At 49.1% G+C, this 22,261-nt stretch overlaps 1 protein-coding gene across 2 annotated transcripts in view; it reads right to left on the bottom strand.

Moving 5' to 3' along the window:
• Nucleotides 1-16,078, bottom strand: part of DENND1A (DENN domain containing 1A) — a 265,432-nt gene extending 249,354 nt beyond the window's left edge. The window contains exons 1-2 of one of the 2 annotated variants that reach the window (XM_088665085.1): nt 15,888-16,078; nt 4,199-4,263 (exon numbers count right to left, since the gene is read on the bottom strand). In XM_088665085.1, the coding sequence (XP_088521211.1) occupies nt 4,199-4,263; nt 15,888-15,904 (82 nt within the window). In that variant the 5' untranslated portion in view covers nt 15,905-16,078. Of the gene's footprint in view, nt 1-4,198; nt 4,264-15,887 lie in introns of those variants that run through there. The other variant, XM_088665086.1, reaches the window with a different exon arrangement.
• Nucleotides 16,079-22,261: the final 6,183 nt, after the last annotated feature.

The raw sequence follows: 22,261 nt of genomic DNA, 5'->3' as shown, positions 1-22,261 counted from the left end.
TATCCCTGTCTCCTATTCTGCCCCCAACCCCACCCCAGGCAGGCAAGGGTTGACCTATCCCTGTCTCGTATTCGGTCCCCCCACCCCATCCAGGCAAGGCCTTACCTATCCACTCTGTATCGACCCATTAGGTATCCCTGTCTCCTATTCTGCCCCCCACCCCATCCAGGCAAGGCCTTACCTATCCCTGCCCCCATTTCGACCCCCAAAGCCCACCCAGGGAAGGTCTTACATAATCCAACAGTGTTCATGTCCATTTTTTTCCAGGCCACGTTTTCACTTCACTGTCACCTGCGGAGGTCCTACCACAGGAGAGGAGGGAGCTGCAAAGATGAACGGTAAAAAGGTAAAGGGACCCCTGACCATTAGGTCCAGTCATGACCGACTCTGGGGCTGTGGCGCTCATCTCGCATTATTGGCCGAGGGAGCCAGCGTACAGCTTCCAGGTCATGTGACCAGTATGACCAAGCCGCTTTTGGCGAACCAGAGCAGCACACGGAAACGCCGTTTACCTTCCCGCAGGAGCGGTACCTATTTATCTACTTGCACTTTGACGTGCTTTCAAACTGCTAGGTTGGCAGGAGCTGGGACCGAGCAAGGGGAGCTCACCCCGTCGCGGGGATTCAAACCACCAACCTTCTGATCGGCAAGCCCTAGGCTCTGGGGTTTAACCCACAGCACCACCCACGTCCCCTAAGATGTATGGTACCTGGTCCCTATTTTCAAAAAGGGGGAAACAATTACCACCCAGTCAGCCTGACATCAAAAACAGGAAAGATTCTAGAGCAGATCATTAAGCAAACGATCTGTGAGCACCTAGAAAGGAATGCTGTGATCACTAAAAGTCAGCATGGGTTTCTGAAAAATAAGTCATGTCAGACTAATCTGATCTCGTTTTTTTGACAGAATTACAAGCCTGGTAGATGAAGGGAAAGCTGTGGATGTAGCCTATCTTGATTTCAGCAAGGCCTTTGACAAGGTGCCCCATGATATTCTTGTAAAGAAGCTGGTAAAATGCGGGCTAGACAATGCTACCATTCTGGATTTGTAACTGGCTGGCTGACCGAACCCAAAGGGTGCTCATCAATGGCTCTTCCTCATCCTGGAGAGAAGTGACTAGTGGGGTGCCACAGGGTTCTGTCTTGGGCCCAGTCTTATTCAACATCTTTATCAATGACTTGGATGATGGGCTTGAGGGCATCCTGAGCAAGTTTGCAGACGACACCAAATTGGGAGGGGTGGCTAATACCCCAGAGGACAGGATCACATTTCAAAGTGACCTTCACAGATCAGACAACTGGGCCAAAGCAAACAAGATGAATTTTAACAAAGAGAAATGTAAAGTACTCCACTTGGGCAAAAAAAATGAAAGGCACAAATACAGGATGGGGGACACCTGGCTTGAGAGCAGTACATGTGAAAAGGATCGAGGAGTCTTGGTAGACCACAAACTTGACATGAGTCAACAGTGTGATGCAGCAGCTCAAAAAGCCAATGCAATTCTGGGATGTATCAAGAGGAGTATAGCATCTAGATCAAGGGAAGTAATAGTACCACTGTATTCTGCTCTGGTCAGACCTCACCTGGAGTACTGTGTCCAGTTCTGGGCACCACAGTTCAAGAAGGAGACTGACAAGCTGGAAGGTATCCAGAGGAGGGCAACCAAAATGGTCAAAGGCCTGGAAACGATGCCTTATGAGGAACGGCTTAGGGAGCTACGTATGTTTAGCCTGGAGAAGATACGGTTAAGGGGTGATATGATAGCCATGTTCAAATATTTAAAAGGATATCATGTAGAGGAGGGAGAAAGTTGTTTTCTGCTGCTCCAGAGAAGCGGACACGGAGCAATGGATTCAAACTACAAGAAAGAAGATTCCACTTCAACATTAGGAAGAACTTCCTGACAGTAAGAGCTGTTCGACAGTGGAATTTGCTACCAAGGAGTGTGGTGGAGTCTCCTTCTTTGGAGGTCTTTAAGCAGAGGCTTGACAGCCATATGTCAAGAATGCTTTGATGGTGTTTCCTGCTTGGCAGGGGGTTGGACTGGATGGCCCTTCTGGTCTCTGCCAACTCTATGATTCTATCTCCCAACAGAGCTTGGGACTTTTGATTACTTCTAGGTAGACCTTGCGTGATCTGCCGCATAAAATAAAGGCGTTGCTCCGCAGAGGTCAGGACACAAAGCCGGAATCTCTAAGTTCCACCAACTACTCAGCCAGCTTCCAGCAGGAAATCAGATTCTGGGTACACACGGCACTCTGAGCCAGTTCAAATGCAAATTCTATCAAACAACGAGAGACTCCCTCGGAGTTAATCATTCCCCCAGGAAGATTCGTCTCCCTTTTCAACCTACTAGTAAGTTTGGGAGAAAAGAACCAAAACACACAGAGAGACTTAGCAGCCAGGCCTTTTAAATCCCTTTGTTGCAAAAGGAAGCCGGCAAAACTGCCATTTACTTTACTAATCCTGGGGAAGATTGAGCACCCCGCCGCCGCCGCCACCGCCCCGTACCACGCTCATCACTTCATCCTTCTGTTCTATACCACATTTAGGTTCCCAACTTAAAGCCATGCCACGCTCATCGCTTCATCCTTCTGTTATATAGCACATTTCAGTTTCCAAGGTAAAGCCATACGGGTGCGGATACCGCATTTCGGTTTCCAACTTCAAGCCATACGGGTGCGTGTGTGTTTCAAGGGAGGAGGGAAATGAAAGGAACCTGTTAGCGGCGCAAACCCGTTTCAAGCTCTTCCTTGAGCGCACGGTGAGATTTTTTGCGTGGCTCTCGGATGAAAGAGGGGGTCCTTGGAGAGACGGGGCCGTCTGGCTCACTGCGTGGCAAAGCAGAAGATCCAACACTCTTTTCTGATGTCTTCTTTGGCAAGAACACACACACAAAAACCCACACAAAGGCTTCCTACGCAAAGGGGGGGCAGGTTTTCACTTTGGTGATCAGTTCCTTTCGACTAACAAATACACTCCCCACCCCCCACCCTAGGCTATTAGTCCCAGAGCTATATCCAAATTCTCTCCGCTCTTTCTAATAAGGAAGGCCCTTTGGCAGAGGTCTCTGGAGTTCACTTGATTCTGATAACGGCACATTTCTCGCACAGGACACGTGATCGCTTCCTTGAAGAAAACAAAACAGGCAATTGGAAGGCAGAGGAAAAGAAAAGAGGAAACAGGCAGTAGCTCTGGCTTTTCATTCTTACTGCCGGGCGTGACTTTTAGAAGCTTCTTTCAGTCTATCTGTATAAGAATGATTCTATTTATTACTAGCTTTTCCTGCCACGCGTTGCTGTGGCTTAGGTTATGAGAATGCCGGGGATCACGTCTATGGAAGTTTCCTATCAAAGCTTCCAAGGGCAAAACTGGTGTTTAAAAAAAATCTCGCAGGAAATTTGAAATTAAAGGAATAGGCTGCAGGACCTGAGGTCTGATATACAGGTGAAACTCGGGAAATTAGAATATCGCCGAAAAGTGCATTGATTTCAGTAACGCAACTTCTGATTTCTTCTTCTTATTGTCCGGACATGTGTAGAAGTGACTATCGGTGCCACACTACCCATGTATGGACACCGGAAATCGGGCGGTGCCAGGACCGAGCCACCCTGGAAGGCAGGAAATCTGGGGGGTTTACGGGATTTTTTCTAATCCGGGCTGCCAGCGGGAAACGGTTTAAAATACGGGGGTTTCCCACAAAAACCGGGGGACTTGGTTGTTATGGTGGGAGGGGCCACCATCCCAAAGCCCAGCGCCCAACCGGGTAATGAAATGGCGGGGGGGTCAAATATTGCCAAGGGCCACAAAAAAGGCCTTGAGTGCCAAATGTGGCCCTCGGGCCACTCAGTGTACCACCCTGCTCTGGACCAATTCCCCCCCCCAATAGCACAACCCTCGTGGAAACCCTCAAAAGCACTGTAGGTATTCTGTTTCCCCTATTTTAAGACGCAGTCATAAAATAAGCCATAGCAGGATTTTTAAGCGTTCAAGGAAGATAAGCCATGCCCCGAAAATAAGACATAGTGATAGGCGCAGCAGCAATGCCGGCCGTGGCAGGAGGGGGGGGGGAGGGAGTAAGACATCCCCTGAAAATAAGCCACAGTGTGTTTTTTGGAGGAAAAATAAATATAAGACGGTGTCTTATTTTCAGAGAAACACAGTACAAGATATAAATAGCATCTGCATTTTACAGTACCTGAACCCGCTGCTGCCGAATTGGTCACTTCAACATAGACTTCAAATGTTGTTTCTGGGTTTTGCCTGAAAAAGAAGGACGTGGTTAATAAATCTAAGTAATGCTTCTCGGAATGATTTATAGGATCATAAAATTTCAGAATCTTATAGAAGGGACCCCGTGGGTCATAAAGGGTCTCTTCCAACTCTATGATTCTATGATTCTACTAGCTGACCCGGCCACGCGTTGCTGTCAGCCATCTGTCAAGAATGCTTTGATGGTGTTTCCTGCTTGGCAGGGGGTTGAACTGGATGGCCCTTGTGGTCTCTTCCAAACTCTATGATTCCAACTCTATGATACTATGATTCTAATATTAATAATAATAATAATTTATTGTTTAAACCCCACCCATCTGGCTGAGTCTCCCCAGCCAGTCTGGGCGGCTCCCAATTGAAGATTAAAACAATACAGCATTGAATATTAAAAGCTTCCCTAAACAGGGCTGCCCTCAGATGTCTTTTAAAATTAGGATAGCTGCTTATTTCCTTGACATCTGATGGGAGGGCATTCCACAGGGCGGGCGCCACCACCGAGAAGACCCTCTGCCTGGTTTCCTGTACCTTGGCTTCTCGCAGCGAGGGAACCGCCAGAAGGCCCTTGGCACTGGACCTCCAAGCGGGAGATAACTAGACCATGCACCACTCTGGTGAGACTGTCTGCAGGCAGGGAGGGTCTCATCCTGAGTCGCAGAGGGAGCTGCCCTGGACACAGAATTGACCTGCACCTCCATGGACAGCTGTGAGTCCAAAATGACTCCCAGGCTGCACACCTGGTCCTTCAGGGGCATGATTACCCAATTCATGACCAGGGAGTCCTCCACACCTGCCCACCTCCTGTCCCCCACAAACAGTACTTCTGTCTTGTCAGGATACAACCTCAATCTGTTAGCCGCCATCCATCCTCCAACTGCCTCCAGGCACTCACACAGGACCTTCACCGCCTTCACTGGTTCTGATTTAAAAGAGAGGTAGAGCTGGGTGTCATCTGCATACTGATGAACACCCAGCCCAAACCCCCTAATGATCTCTCCCAGCGGCTGCATGTAGATGTTAAAAAGCATGGGGGAGGGGACAGAACCCTGAGGCACCCCACAAGTGAGAGCCCAGGGGTCTGAACACTCATCCCCCACCACCACTTTCACAAAATTAAAAGACGCCTGCTTCTTGGGAGAAAAACAATGACAAACCTAGATAGCATCTTAAAAAGCAGAGACATCACCTTGCCGACAAAGGTCCGTATAGTTAAAGCTATGGTTTTCCCAGTAGTGATGTATGGAAGTGAGAGCTGGACCATCAAGAAGGCTGATCCCCGAAGAATGGATGCTTTTGAATTCTGGTGCTGGAGGAGACTCTTGAGAGTCCCATGGACTGCAAGAAGATCAAACCTATCCATTCTGAAGGAAAACAGCCCTGAGTGTTCACTGGAAGGACAGATCCTGAAGCTGAGGCTCCAATACTTTGGCCACCTTATGAGAAGAGAAGACTCTCTGGAAAAGCCCCTGATGTTGGGAAAGATGGAGGGCACAAGGAGAAGGGGACGACAGAGGACGAGATGGCTGGACAGTGTTCTCGAAGCCACCAAGATGAGTTTGACCAAACTGCGGGAGGCAGTGGAAGACAGGAGTGCCTGGCGTGCTCTGGTCCATGGGGTCACGAAGAGTCGGACACGACTAAATGACTAAACAACAACAACACTGTCAGAAAGTTCTTCCCAAGGTTTAGGTCCTTGCTTGCAATTTGAATCCATTGGTTCGGGTCCTGCTCTCTGGGGCAGAAGAAAATGGTAGTAATAATAATAATAATAATAATAATAATAATAATAATAATAATAATAATAATTTATTATTTATACCCCGCCCATCTGGCTGGGTTTCCCCAGCCACTCTGGGCGGCTTCCAACTGAATATTAAAACAGTACAGCATCAAACATTAAAAACTTCCCTAAACAAGGCCGCCTTCAGTTGTCTTCTAAAAGTAAAATAGTTACTTATTGCCTTGACATCTGCTGGGAGAGCATTCCACAGGACGGGTGCAACTACCGAGAAGGCCCTCTGCCTGGTTCCCTGTAACCTCACTTCTCGCAATGAGGGAACCGCCAGAAGGCCCTCGGTGCTGGATGGTGGGGGTGGAGACGCTCCTTCAGGTATACAGGACCAAGGCCGTTTAGGGCTTTAAAGGTCAGCACCAACACTTTGAATTGTGCTCGGAAACGTACTGGGAGCCAGTGTAGATCTCTCAGGACCGGTGTTACGTGGTCCCGGCGGCCACTCCCAGTCACTTATCTAGCTGCCGCATTCTGGATTAATTGCAGTTTCCGGGTCACCTTCAAAGGTAGCCCCACGTAGAGCGCATTGCAGTAGTCCAAGCGGGAGATAACCACTCTGGTGAGAAAGTCTGCGGGCAGGTAGGGTCTCAGCCTGCGTACCAGATGGAGCTGGTAGACAGCTGCCCTGGACACAGAATTAACCTGTGCCTCCATGGACAGTGGTGAGTCCAAAATGACTCCTAGGCTGCGCACCTGGTCCTTCAGGGGCACAGTTACCCCATTCAAGACCAGGGAGTCTCCCACACCCACCCGCCCCCTGTCCCCCCCAAACAGTACTTCTGTCTTGTCAGGATTCAACCTCAATCTGTTAGCCGCCATCCATCCTCCTACCGCCTCCAGGCACTCACACAGGACCTTCACCGCCTTCACTGGTTCTGATTTAAAAGAGAGGTAGAGCTGGGTGTCATCTGCATACTGATGAACACCCAGCCCAAACCCCCTGATGATCTCTCCCAGCGGCTGCATGTAGATGTTAAAAAGCATGGGGGAGAGGACAGAACCCTGAGGCACTCCACAAGTGAGAGCCCAGGGGTCTGAACACTCATCCCCCACCACCACTTTCTGAACACGGCCCAGGAGGAAGGAGCGGAACCACTGTATGACAGTGCCCCCAGCTCCCAGCCCCTCTAGACGGTCCAGAAGGATGTTATGGTTGATGGTGTCAAAAGCCGCTGAGAGATCCAGCAGGACTAGGAAACAGCTCTCACCTTTGTCCCTAGCTCGCCGGACATCATCGACCAGCATGACCAAGGCAGTTTCAGTCCCATGGTGAGGCCTGAATCCCGATCGGAAGGGATCCAAATGGTCCGCTTCTTCTAGGCGTGCTTGGAGTTGTTCAGCAACCACCCGCTCAATCACCTTGCCCAAGAATGGTAGATTTGAGACTGGGCGGTAGTTGGCCATATTGGCTGGGTCTAGAGATGTTTTTTATAAGAAGCGGTTTAATGACCGCCTCTTTCAGTGGGTCTAGGAAGGCTCCCTCGTAAAGGGAAGCATTCACCACCCTGCGGAGCCCATCGCCCAGCCCTTCCCGTCTCGCTTTTATTAGCCAGGATGGGCAAGGATCAAGGAGACAGGTGGTCGGTTTCACTCGTCCAAGGAGCCTGTCCACATCCTGGGAGGTAACAGATTGAAATTGATCCCATGAAACATGACTAGACAGGGCTCCAGCACTCTCCCGTCCCGGCCCTCCTCCCACGGTGGAGTCTACCTCCTTCCGAATCTGAGCGACTTTATCTGCATAAAACTTTGCAAAAGCATTGCAGGAGATCTTGGGGACCCTACCAGGCCCTGATGATGAAGGTGGTTCCGATAGATTGTGAAACACCTGAAAAAAGTCTCCTGCTGCTGTTTTCTGCAGATGCAATAGAAATGGTGAAGAAGGTCCTCTTCGCCGTCGCCATTGCCACTTAGTAGGCTCGATGTTGAGCTCTAACCCGTGTCCGGTCTGATTCAGAATGAGTTTTCCACCACCGGCGCTCTAGCCGTCTCAATGATTGTTTCATCACCCTCAGCTCCGGGGAAAACCGCGGGGCTGTCCGGGCTCCATGCAATCGGAGAGGGCGCTTCGGAGCCAGACAGTCAATAGCCCTGGTTAACTCCACATTCCAGCGGGCCACCAGAGAATCAGCTGAAAGGCCATCAACATGGGATAAAACATCCCCTACCACTCTCTGGAAGCCAATTGGATCCATTAAGTGGCGAGGGCGGACCATCTGAATCGGTCCCACTTCCCTGCAGAGGGGAAGGGTCGTGGAGAGGTCCAGTTGCACCAGGAAGTGATCTGACCATGGCACTTTTTTAGTTTCACTTTTACTTAATGTCAGATCACCAACATCCATAGAGGTAAACACCAGGTCTAAGGCATGTCCGTGGCTATGAGTTGGGCCAAACTTATTCAGAGACAGCCCCATGGCGGCCATGCTTTCCATGAAGTCCCAAGCGGCCCCTTGTAGGTTTGTGTCGGCATGGATGTTAAAATCCCCTAGGACAACCAAACTAGGTATCTCCAGGAGAACATCCGACACGACTTGAAGCAGCTCGGGCATGGAATCCTGGGTGCAGCGGGGAGGTCGGTACACCAAAAGGAATCCTGTACTGCCCCTATTGCCCAACTTCCAGAACATGCACTGAGAAAACTGGGTCTTCCCAATAGGACGCCTGGTGCAAACTAATGACTTCCTAAAAATCACTGCAACCCCCCCTCCCCGCCCAGATGGCCTGGATTGCTGTGTGTAAGAGAAACCTGGTGGACAAGCAGCGGCAAGGACAGGCCCATCTGCTTCATCCAACCAGGTCTCTGTCACACATGCCAGGTCAAATCCTCCATCCACAATCAGGTCGTGGATGGCAGTGGTCTTGTGGATCATTGACCTGGCATTGCACAGCAGCACCTTCAGGTCATGTGGGTATCCCTTGCTGATTCCAGTATCCGTCCGGTCAGGACCAGACCTGGAGGCAGGGATAGTCCTCAGACAACGACTGCGCCTGCCTCCTCGGTAATGACATGGTCTGGTCTTAGCATAAATCCTCCTCCTGCCCATGATCACTGAGTACATCCCCCCCCCCTGTGGAACCAGCCCCAGCCATTCTGTTGGCTGAGGCCCCCTCCCAGGCAGCCCTGACCCTTTCCCCTTAAAAAGCAAAATACAAACTATACAACAACTTTACAAAATAAAAAATAAATAAAAACAAAGCAAGAAACAATTATACTAAAATTAAACTACCCCACCCCAAACAAAACAAAACAATATCATACAAAACCACCATTCAAAGTGCAGCAAATTAAGAACACCCAAGCATTTAAAATCATTTTCGCTGCTTGCTGCAGAAAGCTGCTCAGAGTATGTGCTGGCCCTGCCCCCTAGGCCTGATGGAGTTGGCTGGTGGAGGGAGCGGTCTTCCCAGCACTCACTGAAGCAGCAACAGCAGCCTCTATCTTCCATGGGACAACCCTTCAGGTATTTGAAGATGGCTATTGTATCTCCTCAGCCCTGAGTGCTCACTGGAAGGACAGGTCCTGAAGCTGAGGCTCCAAGACTTTATGCCACCTCATGAGAAGAGAAGACTCCCTGGAAAAGACCCTGATGTTGAGAAAGATGGGGGGCACTAGGAGAAGGGGACGACAGAGGACGAGATGGTTGGGACAGTGTTCTCAAAGCCACCAACATGCTCCAAGACTTTGGCGACCTCGTGAGAAGAGAAGACTCCCTGGAAAAGACCCTGATGTTGGGAAAGATGGAGGGCACTAGGAGAAGGGGACGACAGAGGACGAAATGGTTGGACAGTGTTCTCGAAACTACGAACATGAGTTTGACCAAACTGCGGGAGGCAGTGGAAGACAAAAGTGCCTGGCGTGCTATGGTCCCTGGGGTCACGAAGAGTCGGATACGACTAAACGACTAAAGAACAACAACAACAACAACCTCCAGGTTAATTTCATCTGATCACTCTGAGGCTGGATAAACCATCTGGCTGCTGCAGACAATTCAAGCCAAGCTGGCGAAGTAAAGCTGTAAGCTGCAGATAAAATTTATTTCTCCCAGCTCCCAATTTTGCAAGAGCAATGTTATCAAAGCCGGCAGCAGCAAACCTCCAAACTTTGGCCCTCCAGATGTTTTGGCCTACAACTCCCATGATCCCTAGCTAACAGGACCAGTGGTCGGGGATGATGGGAATTGTAGTCAAAAACATCTGGAGGGCCAAAGTTTGGGGATGCCTGCTCCAAACAGTGGCCGCGCACACAGCCCAAGAAAGTACTGCAAGGTCCTAGGTGTATGTGAAAGTCTCAAGCAGGGCCCCTAAACCATGGCACGGTGACTGGATGCGTCCCACGCGAGCCAATTGTGCGGCCCCCGACGCCCCCCACTCTTACTGGCACGTCGCGGTGCGGTTGCCCATCTCCGGGTTGGCGTAGCACCAGAAATAGAATCATAGAATCATCAAGTTGGAAGAGACCACAAGGGCCATCCAGTCCAACCCCCTGCCAAGCAGGAAACACCATCAAAGCATTCCTGACATATGGCTGACAGCAACGCGTGGCTGGGTCAGCTAGTAGAATCAGAGAATCGTAGAGCTGGAAGGGACCACAAAGGCCATCCAGTCCAACCCCCTGCCAAGCAGGAAACACTATCAATGCATTCTTGACATATGGCTGACAGCAACGTGTGGCCGGGTCATTTCTTTAACAGGGAGAAATGTAAAGGAAATGTAAAGCATTTCCAAACTATCCTCCTTTCCAGAGATGAACATCTCACTCTGCCCATTGCTAAACATTATGTTCTCCCAAGCTATGCTACATTTTACTCCTCTGCTGTGGCTTCCTCCGTCTCATCACCGCAGTTGAAAACAAATTGAGCAATATCCAAGGAAACGAATCAGCCACCCATGTTGTTTTTCAGACATAAGCAAAAGCATTTAGTCTTCCATCCAATGTGCCCTTGCTTAGGCACAGATCCTGCACTTCCTGTTGAACTTCCTTTCTTGACAAAAATCAATTAGCAGCACAAACTAAGTGCCCAAATCAACCTATATCAATTCACCATGCCACTCCATAAGCACCTCAGATAATAATAATAATAATAATAATAATAATAATAATAATAATAATAATAATTCATTATTTATACCCCGCCCACCCGACTGGGTTTCCCCAGCCACTCTGGGCGGATTCCAACAGAAGTATTAAAATACAATAATTTATTCAACATTAAAAGCTTCCCTAAACTGGGCTGCCTTCAGGTGTCCTCTAAAAGTCCGGTGGCTGTTTTGCTCTTTGACATCTGGTGGGAGGGCAGGTGCCACCACCGAGAAGGCCCTCTGCCTGGTTCCCTGCAACTTGGCTTCTCGCAACAAGGGAACGACCAGAAGGCCCTCAGCGCTGGACCTCAGTGTCCGGGCAGAACGATGGGGGTGGAGACGCTCCTTCAGGTATACTGGACCGAGGCCATTTAGGGCTTTCAAGGTCAGCACCAACACTTTGAATTGTGCTTGGAAACATACTGGGAGCCAATGTAGGTCTTTCAGGACCGGTGTTATGTGGTCTCAGCGGCCGCTCCCAGTCACCAGTCTAGCTGCCGCATTCTGGATTAGTTGTAGTTTCTGGGTCACCTTCAAAGGTAGCCCCACGTAGAGCGCACTGCAGTAGTCCAAGCGAGAGATAACCAGAGCATGCACCACTCTGGTGAGACAGTCTGCGGGCAGGTAGGGAGTCAGCCTGCGTACCAGGTGGAGCTGGTAGACAGCTGCCCTAGACACAGAATTAACCTGTGGCTCCATGGACAGCTGTGAGTCCAAAATGACTCCCAGGCTGCACACCTGGTCCTTCAGGGGCACAGTTACCCCTTTCAGGACCAGGGAGTCCCCCACACCTGCCCGCCTCCTGTCCCCCACAAACAGTCCTTCTGTCTTGTCAGGATTCAACCTCAATCTGCTAGCCGCCATCCACCCTCCAACCGCCTCCAGGCACTCACACAGGACCTTCACTGCCTTCACTGGTTCTGATTTGAAAGAGAGGTAGAGCTTGGTATCATTTGCATACTGATGAACACCCAGCCCAAACCCCCTGATGATCTCTCCCAGCGGCTGCATGTAGATGCAGGATATAACCCTGAGGCACCCCACAAGTGAGAACCCAGGGGTACTCAACCTGAAGCGTACTTAACCCGAAGTATGAGTGTAATTGTTTCTGGAAATTCGTACTTAACCTGAAGCGTACTTAACCTGAAGTGAACTTTCCCATTGAAAGTAATGGAAAGTGGATTAATTCATTCCAGACGGGTCCGCGGAGTACTTAAACTGAAAGTACTCAAACCGAGGCGTACTTCAACCGAGGTATGACTGTATTCCCAGCTTTCAGTAGCCCAGGCCAGTCAACCCACAAAATTTCCTTAAGCTATTTATAATCCTCCGTATCCTGACACAGTGAAATTTAATATGGGTCTCATGTCTTAGTCAGTCCCAGAGTTCTCATAGCCCTTAAGTGTTAATAAATCGGGGCGTCTGAACACAAGCGCAGGAAGCAGAAACTCAAGCTCCCAGTTGCCCTGTTAACATTTTTCTTTCCCTTTGCAATCAAAAAAACAAGTGTGCCGGGGATAATTTAGGGAAAGATTGTTGGCCCCTTGCAGAGCGCGAGATCTTGCTGTTTAAGGATCTCCCGCATTTTACGGTCCTTCCCAGCAAGAACATCTCATCAGTGGCTCCTCCTCATCCTGGAGAGTAGTGACTATGATATTCTTGATTTCAGCAAGGACTTTGACAAGGTGCCCCATGATATTCTTGCAAAGAAGTTGGTAAAATGTCGGCTAGGCAATGCTACCATTCAGTTGATTTGGAACTGGCTGGCTGACCGAACCCAAAGGGTGCTCATCAATGGCTCCTCCTCATCCTGGAGAGTAGTGACTAGTGGGGTGCCACAGGGTTCTGTCTTGGGCCCAGTCTTCTTCAACATCTTGATCAATGACTTGGATGATGGGCTTGAGGGCATCCTGAGCAAGTTTGCAGATGACACCAAATGGGGAGGGGTGGCTAATACCCGAGAGGACAGGATCACACTTCCAAATGACAGATTAGACAACTGGGCCAAAGCAAACAAGATGAATTTGAACAAGCAGACATGTAAAGTACTCCACATGGGCAAAATAAAATAAAATTGAAAGGCACAAATACAGGATGGGTGGCACCTGGCTTGAGAGCACTGCGTGTGAAAAGGATCTAGGAGTCTTGGTAGACCACAAACTTGACATGAGTCAACAGTGTGATGCAGCAGCTCAAAAAGCCAATGCAATTCTGGGCTGCATCAATAGGAGTATAGCATCTAGATCAAGGGAAGTAATAGTACCACTGTTTTGTTACGGTTGACTCTTGTTCAAATTCATCTTGTTTGATGTTGAAGAAGACTGGGCCCAAGACAGAACCCTGTGGCACCCCACTAATCACTTCTCTCCACGATGAGGAGGAGCCATTGATGAGCACCCTTTGGGTTCGGTCAGCCAGCCAGTTACAAATCCACTGAATGGTAGCATTGTCTAGCCCGCATTTTACCAGCTTCTTTACAAGAATATCATGGGACACCTTGTCAAAGGCCTTGCTAAAATCAAGATAGGCTACATCCACTCTCTCTAGTGCAGTTCTTTACAGATGAAGGAAGGGCACAGGAAGGGAGGAGGGAGAGATGCCGTTCTGAACACTGCTAAGGTCATATGGAAGTGTGATCCTGTCCCCTGGGGTATTAGCCACCCCTCCCCATTTGGTGTGATCTGCAAAGTTGCTCAGGATGCCCTCAAGCCCATCATCCAAGTCATTGATAAAGATGTCGAAGAAGACTGGGCCCAAGACAGAACCCTGTGGCACCCCACTAGTCACTTCTCTCCAGGATGAGGAGGAGCCATTGATGAGCACCCTTTGGGTTCGGTCAGTCAGCCAGTTCCAAATCCAATGAATGGGAGCATTCAGTGAAGAATTGATGCTTTTGAATTCTGGTGTTGGCGAAGGCTCTTGAGAGTCCCATAGACTGTAAGAAGGTCAAACCGATCCATTCTGAAGGAAATCAGCCCTGAGTGCTCACCGGAAGGACAGGTCCTGAAGCTGAGGCTCCAAGACTTTATGCCACCTCATGAGAAGAGAAGACTCCCTGGAAAAGACCCTTATGTTGGGAAAGATGGAGGGCGCAAGGAGACGGGGAAGACAGAGGACGAGACTGTTGGACTGTGTTCTCGAAGCTACGTACATGAGTTTGACCAAACTGCGGGAGGCAGTGGAAGACAGGAGTGCCTGGCGTGCTATGGTCCATGGGGTCACAAAGAGTTGGACACGACTCAACGACTAAACAACAACAACAACAACCTCCAGGTCAATTTCATCTGATCACTCTGAGGCTGGATAAACCATCTGGCTGCTGCGGACAACTTCAAGCCAAGCTGGCGAAGTAAAGCTGTAGATAAAAGTATTTTCTCCCAGCTCCCAATTTTGCAAGAGCAATTTATCAAAGCCAGCAGAAGCAAACCTCCAAACCAGGCATCCCCAAACAGGTGTTTGGCCTACAACTCCCATGATCCCTAGCTAACAGGACCAGTGGTCAGGGATGATGGGAATTGTAGTCCAAAACGTCTGGAGGGCCAAAGTTTGGGGATGCCTGCTCCAAACACAGACAAAGAAAGTACTGCAAGGTCCTAGGTCAGGCATCCCCAAACGTCGGCCCTCCAGATGTTTTGGACTACAATTCCCAACTTCCCCGACCACTGGTCCTGTTAGCTAGGGATCATGGGAGTTGTAGGCCAAAACATCTGGAGGGCCCCAGTTTGGGGAGGCCTGTCCTAGGTGTATGGGAAAGTCTCAAGCAAGGGGCCCAAACTACGGATGCGGCCTGCACAAGCCAATTGTGCGGCCCCCGGCAACCCCCGCTCTTACTGGCGCGCTGCAGTGCGGTTGCCCATCTCCGGGTCGGCGCGGCGCCAGGAATAGAATGCTAGAGTTGGAAGAGACCCCAAGGGCCATCCAGTCCAACCCCCTGCCAAGCAGGAAACACCATCAAAGCATTGCTGACAGATGGCCGTCAAGCCTCTGCTTAAAGACCTCCAAAGAAGGAGTTCCAAAACAGGCATAAACAACCTTGGCTCTCCAGGTGCTTTGGAACTGCAACTCCCATGATCCCTAGCTGACAGGGCCAGTGGTTAGGGACCATGGGAGTTGTAGTTCCAAAACATCTAGAGCAGGCATAGGGAACCTTGGCTCTCCAGGTGTTTTGGAACTTCAACTCCCATGATCCCTCGCTAACAGGACCAGTGGTCAGGGATCATGGGAGTTGTAGTTCCAAAACCTCTAGAGCAGGCATCGGCAACCTTGGCTCTTTTGACGCTTTGGAACTACAACTCCATGATCCCTAACTGACAGGCCCAGTGTCAGGGACCATGGGAGTTGTAGTTCTAAAATATCCAGAGCAGGTATAGGCAACTTTGGCTCTCGAGCTATTTTGGAACCACAACTCCCATGATCCCTGACCACTGGCCCTGTCAGCTAGGGATCATAGGAGTTGTAGTTCCAAAACAGGCATAGGCAACCTTGGCTCTCCAGATGTTTTGGAAGTACAACTCCCATGATCCCCAGCTAACAGGGCCAGTGTCAGGGATCATGGGAGTTGTAGTTGCCCATCTGGAGAGCCAAGGCGGCCTTTGCCTGGCATAGACAGACCTAGACAGACCAAGGGATGGCTGTCCGCGCTCGCTGTCTCTCTCTCGTGCGCGCGCGCCCTCCCCCTCCCCCTCCCTCCCTCCCAAGCACGCACTCCCGGCGGGAGGGGCTGCTCCTCCTCCTCCTGGTCACTCACTTAATGCGGGACGCCATGGTCTCTGAGGGGCCGCATGGGCCCCGGGCGAGCGAGCGAGCAGCGGGTCCTCCGGGGGTTCGGCTTGGCTCGGCTCTGTTCGGCTCGGCTCGGCCGGTCACTCCATCCCGCCAGGCAGATTCCGCGACGGAGGCGAGGCTAGCGGGGAGCGGGGCGGAAGGGCCGGAAGCGCGCCGGCGCGGGGCACGCCGGGAGATGTAGTCCCGCCAGGCCGGAAGCCGGAGTCCGAGACCGCCTCGGCTGCTGCTCCGAAGGGGACGGCGACGCCCGCTTGGCCATGCGTCCCCCCGAGCATGTGCAAAGTGCGCTTAGGGCTTCCCGGGGGTAAATAAATAAAATAAATAAATAAATAAAAATTTGGATGCAAGGAAGGAAGGAATCGTGGATGAAAGGAAGGAATCACTGTAACAACTTCATGTACAAGCGTTCCCCCGAGCATGTGCAAAGTGTGCTTCGGGCTTCCGGGGGATATTAAAGGGTAAGCAGCACCAGCAGCTTCCACACCCCCAAGCCCCCAATAAATAAATAAATTAAAAATTAAAAAGCGGACACGGAGCAAAGGATTCAAACTACAAGAAAGAAGTTTCCACCTCAACATTAGGAAGAACTTCCTGACAGTAAGAGCTGTTCGACAGTGGAATTGGCTGCCAAGGGGTGTGGTGGAGTCTCCTTCTTTGGAGGTATTTAAGCAGAGGCTTGACAGGCATATGTCAAGAATGCTTTGATGGTGTTTCCTGCTTGGCAGGGGCTTGGACTGGATGGCCCTTGTGGTCTCTTCCAACTCTATGATTCTGTGATTCTACTAGCTGATCCGGCCACACGTTGCTGTCAGCCATATGTCAAGAATGCTTTGATGGTCTTTCATGCTTGGCAGAGGGTTGGACTGGATGGCCCCTGTGGTCTCTCCCAACTCTATGATTCTATGAAAAATGAAAAAAATGAAAAATAAATAAATAAAAATAAAAATAATAAAAAATGAAAAAATAAAAAGGGGGCGGGAAATAAAGTAAAATAAAATAAAATAAATAAGGAAGGAAGCTTCCCCACCCCACCCCACCACCCCAATAAATAAATATATATATATATAAATAGATATAAAATAAAATAATAAGGAAGGAAGGAAGGAAGGAATTGTGGTACTGGCTTTAACAACTTCATGCACAAGCGTTCCCCAGAGCATGTGTGAAGTGCGCTTAGGGCTTCCCGAGGGGTATTCAAGGGTACGCAGCACCAGCAGCTTCTCCCACCCTCACCCCAATTAATAAATAAATAAATATGGAAGGGAGGGAGGGAGGAATTGTGGTACTGCCTATAACAACTGCATGCACAAGCGTTCCCTGAGCATGTGTGAAGTGCGCTTAGGGCTTCCCGGGGGGGGGGGGTATTCAAGGGTACGCAGCACCAACAACTCTAGGATTCTATGATTCTACTAGCTGACCCGGCCACGCGTTGCTGTCAGCCATATGTCAAGAATGCTTTGATGGTGTTTCCTGCTTGGCAGGGGGTTGGACTGGATGGCCCTTGGGGTCTCTTCCAACCCTATGATTCTTTGATTCTATGATATTTTATTGCAGGTCTTTAGTTATTTCCTCCATGGGGTCATGAAGAGTCGGACACATCTGAACAACGAAACAACAAGAAGTTATTTCCTTGCTTTCAGCATAAACTTGTAGAAAGGAGAAACTGGATTAGAGCAAGGTGGCCAGTGAATTATTTGCTCAACCTAAATTTAACACTGGGAAGGGTGGGCCTGTCCAGCCGTGCCTTGAAACCATGAAAGCGGACCAGCCAACTCTATGATTCTATGATTCTATGAATGTGTCCCTCTTCCTTTGGCAACATTTCTTTCCCTTTTGTACGTTGCATCGCCATTTGCTTAAAAATATGATGGCAATGCTCCGCTTCCCTAAATCAGCTCAGAAAGCTGATCCCCAATAAATCAACATGGAGCAGGCGTCCTACCTTTCGTGCAGGCAGGCATACGCATAAGGCATACGCAAGCGCAGATACGTAAATCAGTCTTCATTTCCCCCAAGAAGTGTGGCATTAATGCGCAAGAAAGCCATTAAGATTTAAGTACATCATCCATCCATAGCTGTCAAGTTCTCCCTGTTTTGAAGGGAAAATCCCTTATGTTGAATAGGCTTCCTCGCGAGAAAATGGAAAGTTTGACAGCTATGCATCCATCCATCTCATATGCCTGGATGATCCAAAGTTTGGGAGCTGTTAGGGGTGGGGGTTCTTGCTAGCAATACTTCTAAATAGTTAAAATCTAAAATAGTTAGCACTTCTAGTTAAAATCTGAAGCATATACTTGAATGATTCACTGATACTTTATAGTGTTTTAGAATTCCAATAGATTGTTTAGAAGCCATGCACTTTATTTGTAGACGTTATGTATGAAGCTAGCTGGCCCTGCCACGCGTTGCTGTGGCTCATCCGTGTCATTCCCCCCACCCTGTGCCGATCCATGACGTATCCCGCCCCCTCTTCCCCCCCACCTCCAGCTTATCCCTGTGATTCCCCCACCGTGTCCCAACCCATGACGTATCACGCCCCCTCTTCCCCCCACCTCCCTTATCCCTGTGATTCCCCCCACCCTGTCCCGACCCATGACCTATCCTCCCCCTCCTCCCCCCACCCCCGGCTTATCCCTATGACTGCCCCCACCCTGTCCCAACCCATGATGTACCACGCCCCCTCTTCCCCCCACCCCGGCTTATCCTGTGATTCCCCCCACCCTGTCCCGACCCATGACATATCACGCCCCCTCTTTCCCCCACCCCCGGCTCATCCCTGTGACTGGTCCCACTGTGTTATGACCTATCCCGTCCCCTCCCCCCCAACCCCCACCCAGGTGAGTAGAATCATAGAATCCTAGAGTTGGAAGAGACCACAAGGGCCATCCAGTCCAACCCCCTGCCAAGCAGGAAACACCATCCAAGCATTCTTGGCATATGGCTGACAGCAGTGCGTGGCCGGGTCAGCTAGTAGAATCATAGAATCATAGATTTGGAAGAATCATAGAGTTGGAAGAGATCACAAGGGTCATCCAGTCCAACCCCCTTCCAAGCAGGAAACACCATCAACGCATTCTTGACAATATGGCTGACAGCAACACGTGGCCGGGTCAGCTAGTAGAATCATAGAATCATAGACTTGGAAGAGGCAACAAGGGCCATCCAGTCCAACCCTCTGCCAAGCAGGAAACACCATCATACTATCATAGAGTTGGAAGAGACCAAAAGGGCCATCCAGTCCAACCCCCTGCCAAGCAGGAAACACCATCAACGCATTCTTGACATATGGCTGACAGCAACGCGTGGCCAGGTCAGCTAGTAGAATCATAGAGTTGGAAGAGGCAACAAGGGCCATCCAGTCCAACCCCCTGCCAAGCAGGAAACACCATCAAAGCATTCTTGACATATGCCTGTCAAGCCTCTGCTTAAAGATCTCCAAAGAAGGAGACTCCACCACACTCCTTGGTAGCAAATTCCACTGCCAAACAGCTCTTACTGTCAGGAAGTTCTTCCTAATGTTTAGGTGGAATCTTCTTTCTTGTAGCTTGAATCCATTGCTCCGTATCCGCTTCTCTGGAGCAGCAGAAAACAACCTTCATCCCTCCTCTATATGACACCATCCAAGCATTCTTGACATATGGCTGACAGCAACGCGTGGCGGGGTCAGCTAGTAGAATCATAGAATCCTAGAGTTGGAAGAGACCACAAGGGCCATCCAATCCAACCCCCTGCCAAGCAGGAAACATCGCTGGAAAGTTAGTAAACATTTAGAGAGCGAAAGAGAGAGCCGCGCAGAGTCCGTTCGTGGTCTCCATGTGCTTATAAATCATGGGGCCGCTGTAAATCATGAAGGGATTCTACAGACAGGCAGAAGTGGTCTGTTGAGAGGCAGTAACCCTTGAACATGTCCTCTCATATTTAAATCTTCTTCGACTATAAAGAGGAGGGTTCATTTCAGGTCAATCAACATGTGCTCTTCTCTTTTGGGAACGGGTCTGCAGCTTGGCTAAGGTTTTTTTTTTTAATGGGCCTGAGTTATAGTTTTTGGTGTAATCCTACGCCTGAGAAATAAGAATGGTTATTTCTTCTCCCTTTGCGAACGGGGCACAAAAAGGTCACTTCAAATGCTTTGAAGGAAATATATTATGGAGCTTAATGCAGTTGTCTTGTTAGCGGCAGGGGGGGAACCTTGTATAACGTTGTCCCAGCGTGTTGTAGTGGTTAAGAGCGGTAGACTCCTAATATGGGGAACCGGGTTCGAGTCTCTGCTTCTCCACATGCAACTGCTGGGCGACCTTGGGCTAGTCACCCTTCTCTGAAGTCTCTTAGCCCCACTCACCTCACAGAGTGTTTGTGGCGGCGGCGTGAGGGGTGGGAAAATATAAAATGAAGAAAAGAGGGAACAGTTAGAAATGGATAGAAACGATATATCATCAATCAGAAGTAATTTTTATTTTCATTTTTAGTTTTCATTTTTTATTCTAATTTCATTTTGTGTTTAAATTTGTAGTTAATTTATATTTAATTTACATATAATTTGTATTTAGCGCGTCCATTAAGGCGAACTAGGCAGCGGGGAGACACACCAGTGCCCCCTCCATTTTGGCACCCTGGGCAACTGCCTAGTTTGCCTTAATGGATGCGCCGGCCCTGAGGAGGATGGCTCATTAATTAAAAGAACTGCTAACCTCCCAAATCTTCTCTCACTTGCCAATAAAATGGATGAAGTGCACCTTCTTAATCAAGAAAACTCGAGAAACTCAAAGATGCTAAAGAGGAGGCTTACTGGAAAGGAGAGAGATTTTTGTACATCCAGGCTAGGAACACACTGACGAACAAGATTAAAGTGGCAAAACGCACCTATGATTCAGAGTCAATTCTCAACAGGGACTCGGAAGAATTGATAGAACAGATTGAGGTTGATTCCTGACAAGACAGAAGGACTGTTTGTGGGAGACAGGAGGCGGGCAGGTGTGGGGGACTCCGTGGTCCTGAATGGGGTAACTATGCCCCTGAAGGACCAGGTGCGCAGCCTGGGAGTCATTTTGGACTCACAGCTGTCCATGAAGGCGCAGGTCCATTCTGTGTCCAGGGCAGCTCCTTCTGGGACGCAGGATGAGACCCTACCTGCCCGTGGACTGTCTCGCCAGAGTGGTGCATGCTCTAGGTATCTCCCGCTTGGACTACTGCAATGCGCTCTATGTGGGGTTACCTTTGACAGTGACCCGGAAACTGCAATTAATCCAGAATGCGGCAGCTAGACTAGTGACTGGGAGTGGCTGCTGAGACCACATAACACCGATCCTAAGAGACCTACTATGGCTCCCAGTACGTTTCCGAGCACAATTCAAAGTGTTGGTGCTGACCTTTAAAGCCCTAAACGGCCTCGGTCCAGTATACCTGAAGGAGCGTCTCCACCCCCATCATTTTGCCCAGACACTGAGGTCCAGCGCCGAGGGCCTTCTGGTGGTACCCTCGCTACGAGAAGCCAAGTTACAGGGAACCAGGCAGAGGGCCTTCTCGGTGGTGGCACCCACCCTTTGGAACACCCTCCCACCAGATGTCAAAAAGAAAAACAACTACCAGACTTTTAGAGGACATCTGAAGGCAGCCCTGTTTAGGGAAGCTTTTAATCTTTAAGAAATTATTGTATTTTAATATTTTTGTTGGAAGCCGCCCACAGTGGCTGGGGAAACCCAGTCAGATGGGCGGGGTAAAAATAAATTACTACTACTACTACTACTACTACTACTACTACTACTACTACTGTATATAAGGGAACATCTTCTTCTGCTCCAGAGAGTCAAAAAAATTGGCAAACGACCTGGATCAGTTTTATAGCAGGTTCGAAAGTCAAGCATTATCAGCTACAGTGGTACCTCGGTTTAAGTACTTAACCTGAAGCGTTGGAATATATATATATATATATATATATGGATGAAAGAATTAATTCATAAGTCTAGGATTCTAAATCAATAAGGGGTAAAGCAAGTTATGTGATTATAGTAAGGGAAGCAATATATTAGCGAATGGAAGTCAATTTTAAATTATAATGAATAGATTTTATGTTTACATGTTTATATTTTATAAATTTGTTTCGGGACTTGCTATGTTTTGTTTAATTTGATATCGTTTATTGTTTAGTGTTTAAATGATTTAATTTACCCAACAAGTTTCCATTATTTTGGGTTGAATTTGTTTATTAATTTATGTTGGGTGGCCCTGTTTAGGGAAGTTTTTAATCTGTGATATTTTAATGTATTTTTCTATTTGTTGGAAGCCGCCCAGAGTGTTGGGGGAAACCCAGCCAGATGGGCGGGGTATAAATAATAATAA

The sequence above is a fragment of the Zootoca vivipara genome, chromosome Z2 (assembly GCF_965207765.1).
Source record: "Zootoca vivipara chromosome Z2, rZooViv2.hap1.1, whole genome shotgun sequence".
Taxonomy (NCBI): Eukaryota; Metazoa; Chordata; class Lepidosauria; order Squamata; family Lacertidae; genus Zootoca; species Zootoca vivipara.
The sequence above is the reverse complement of the archived record's forward strand: the minus strand, read 5'-3'. Positions and strand labels throughout refer to the sequence as shown.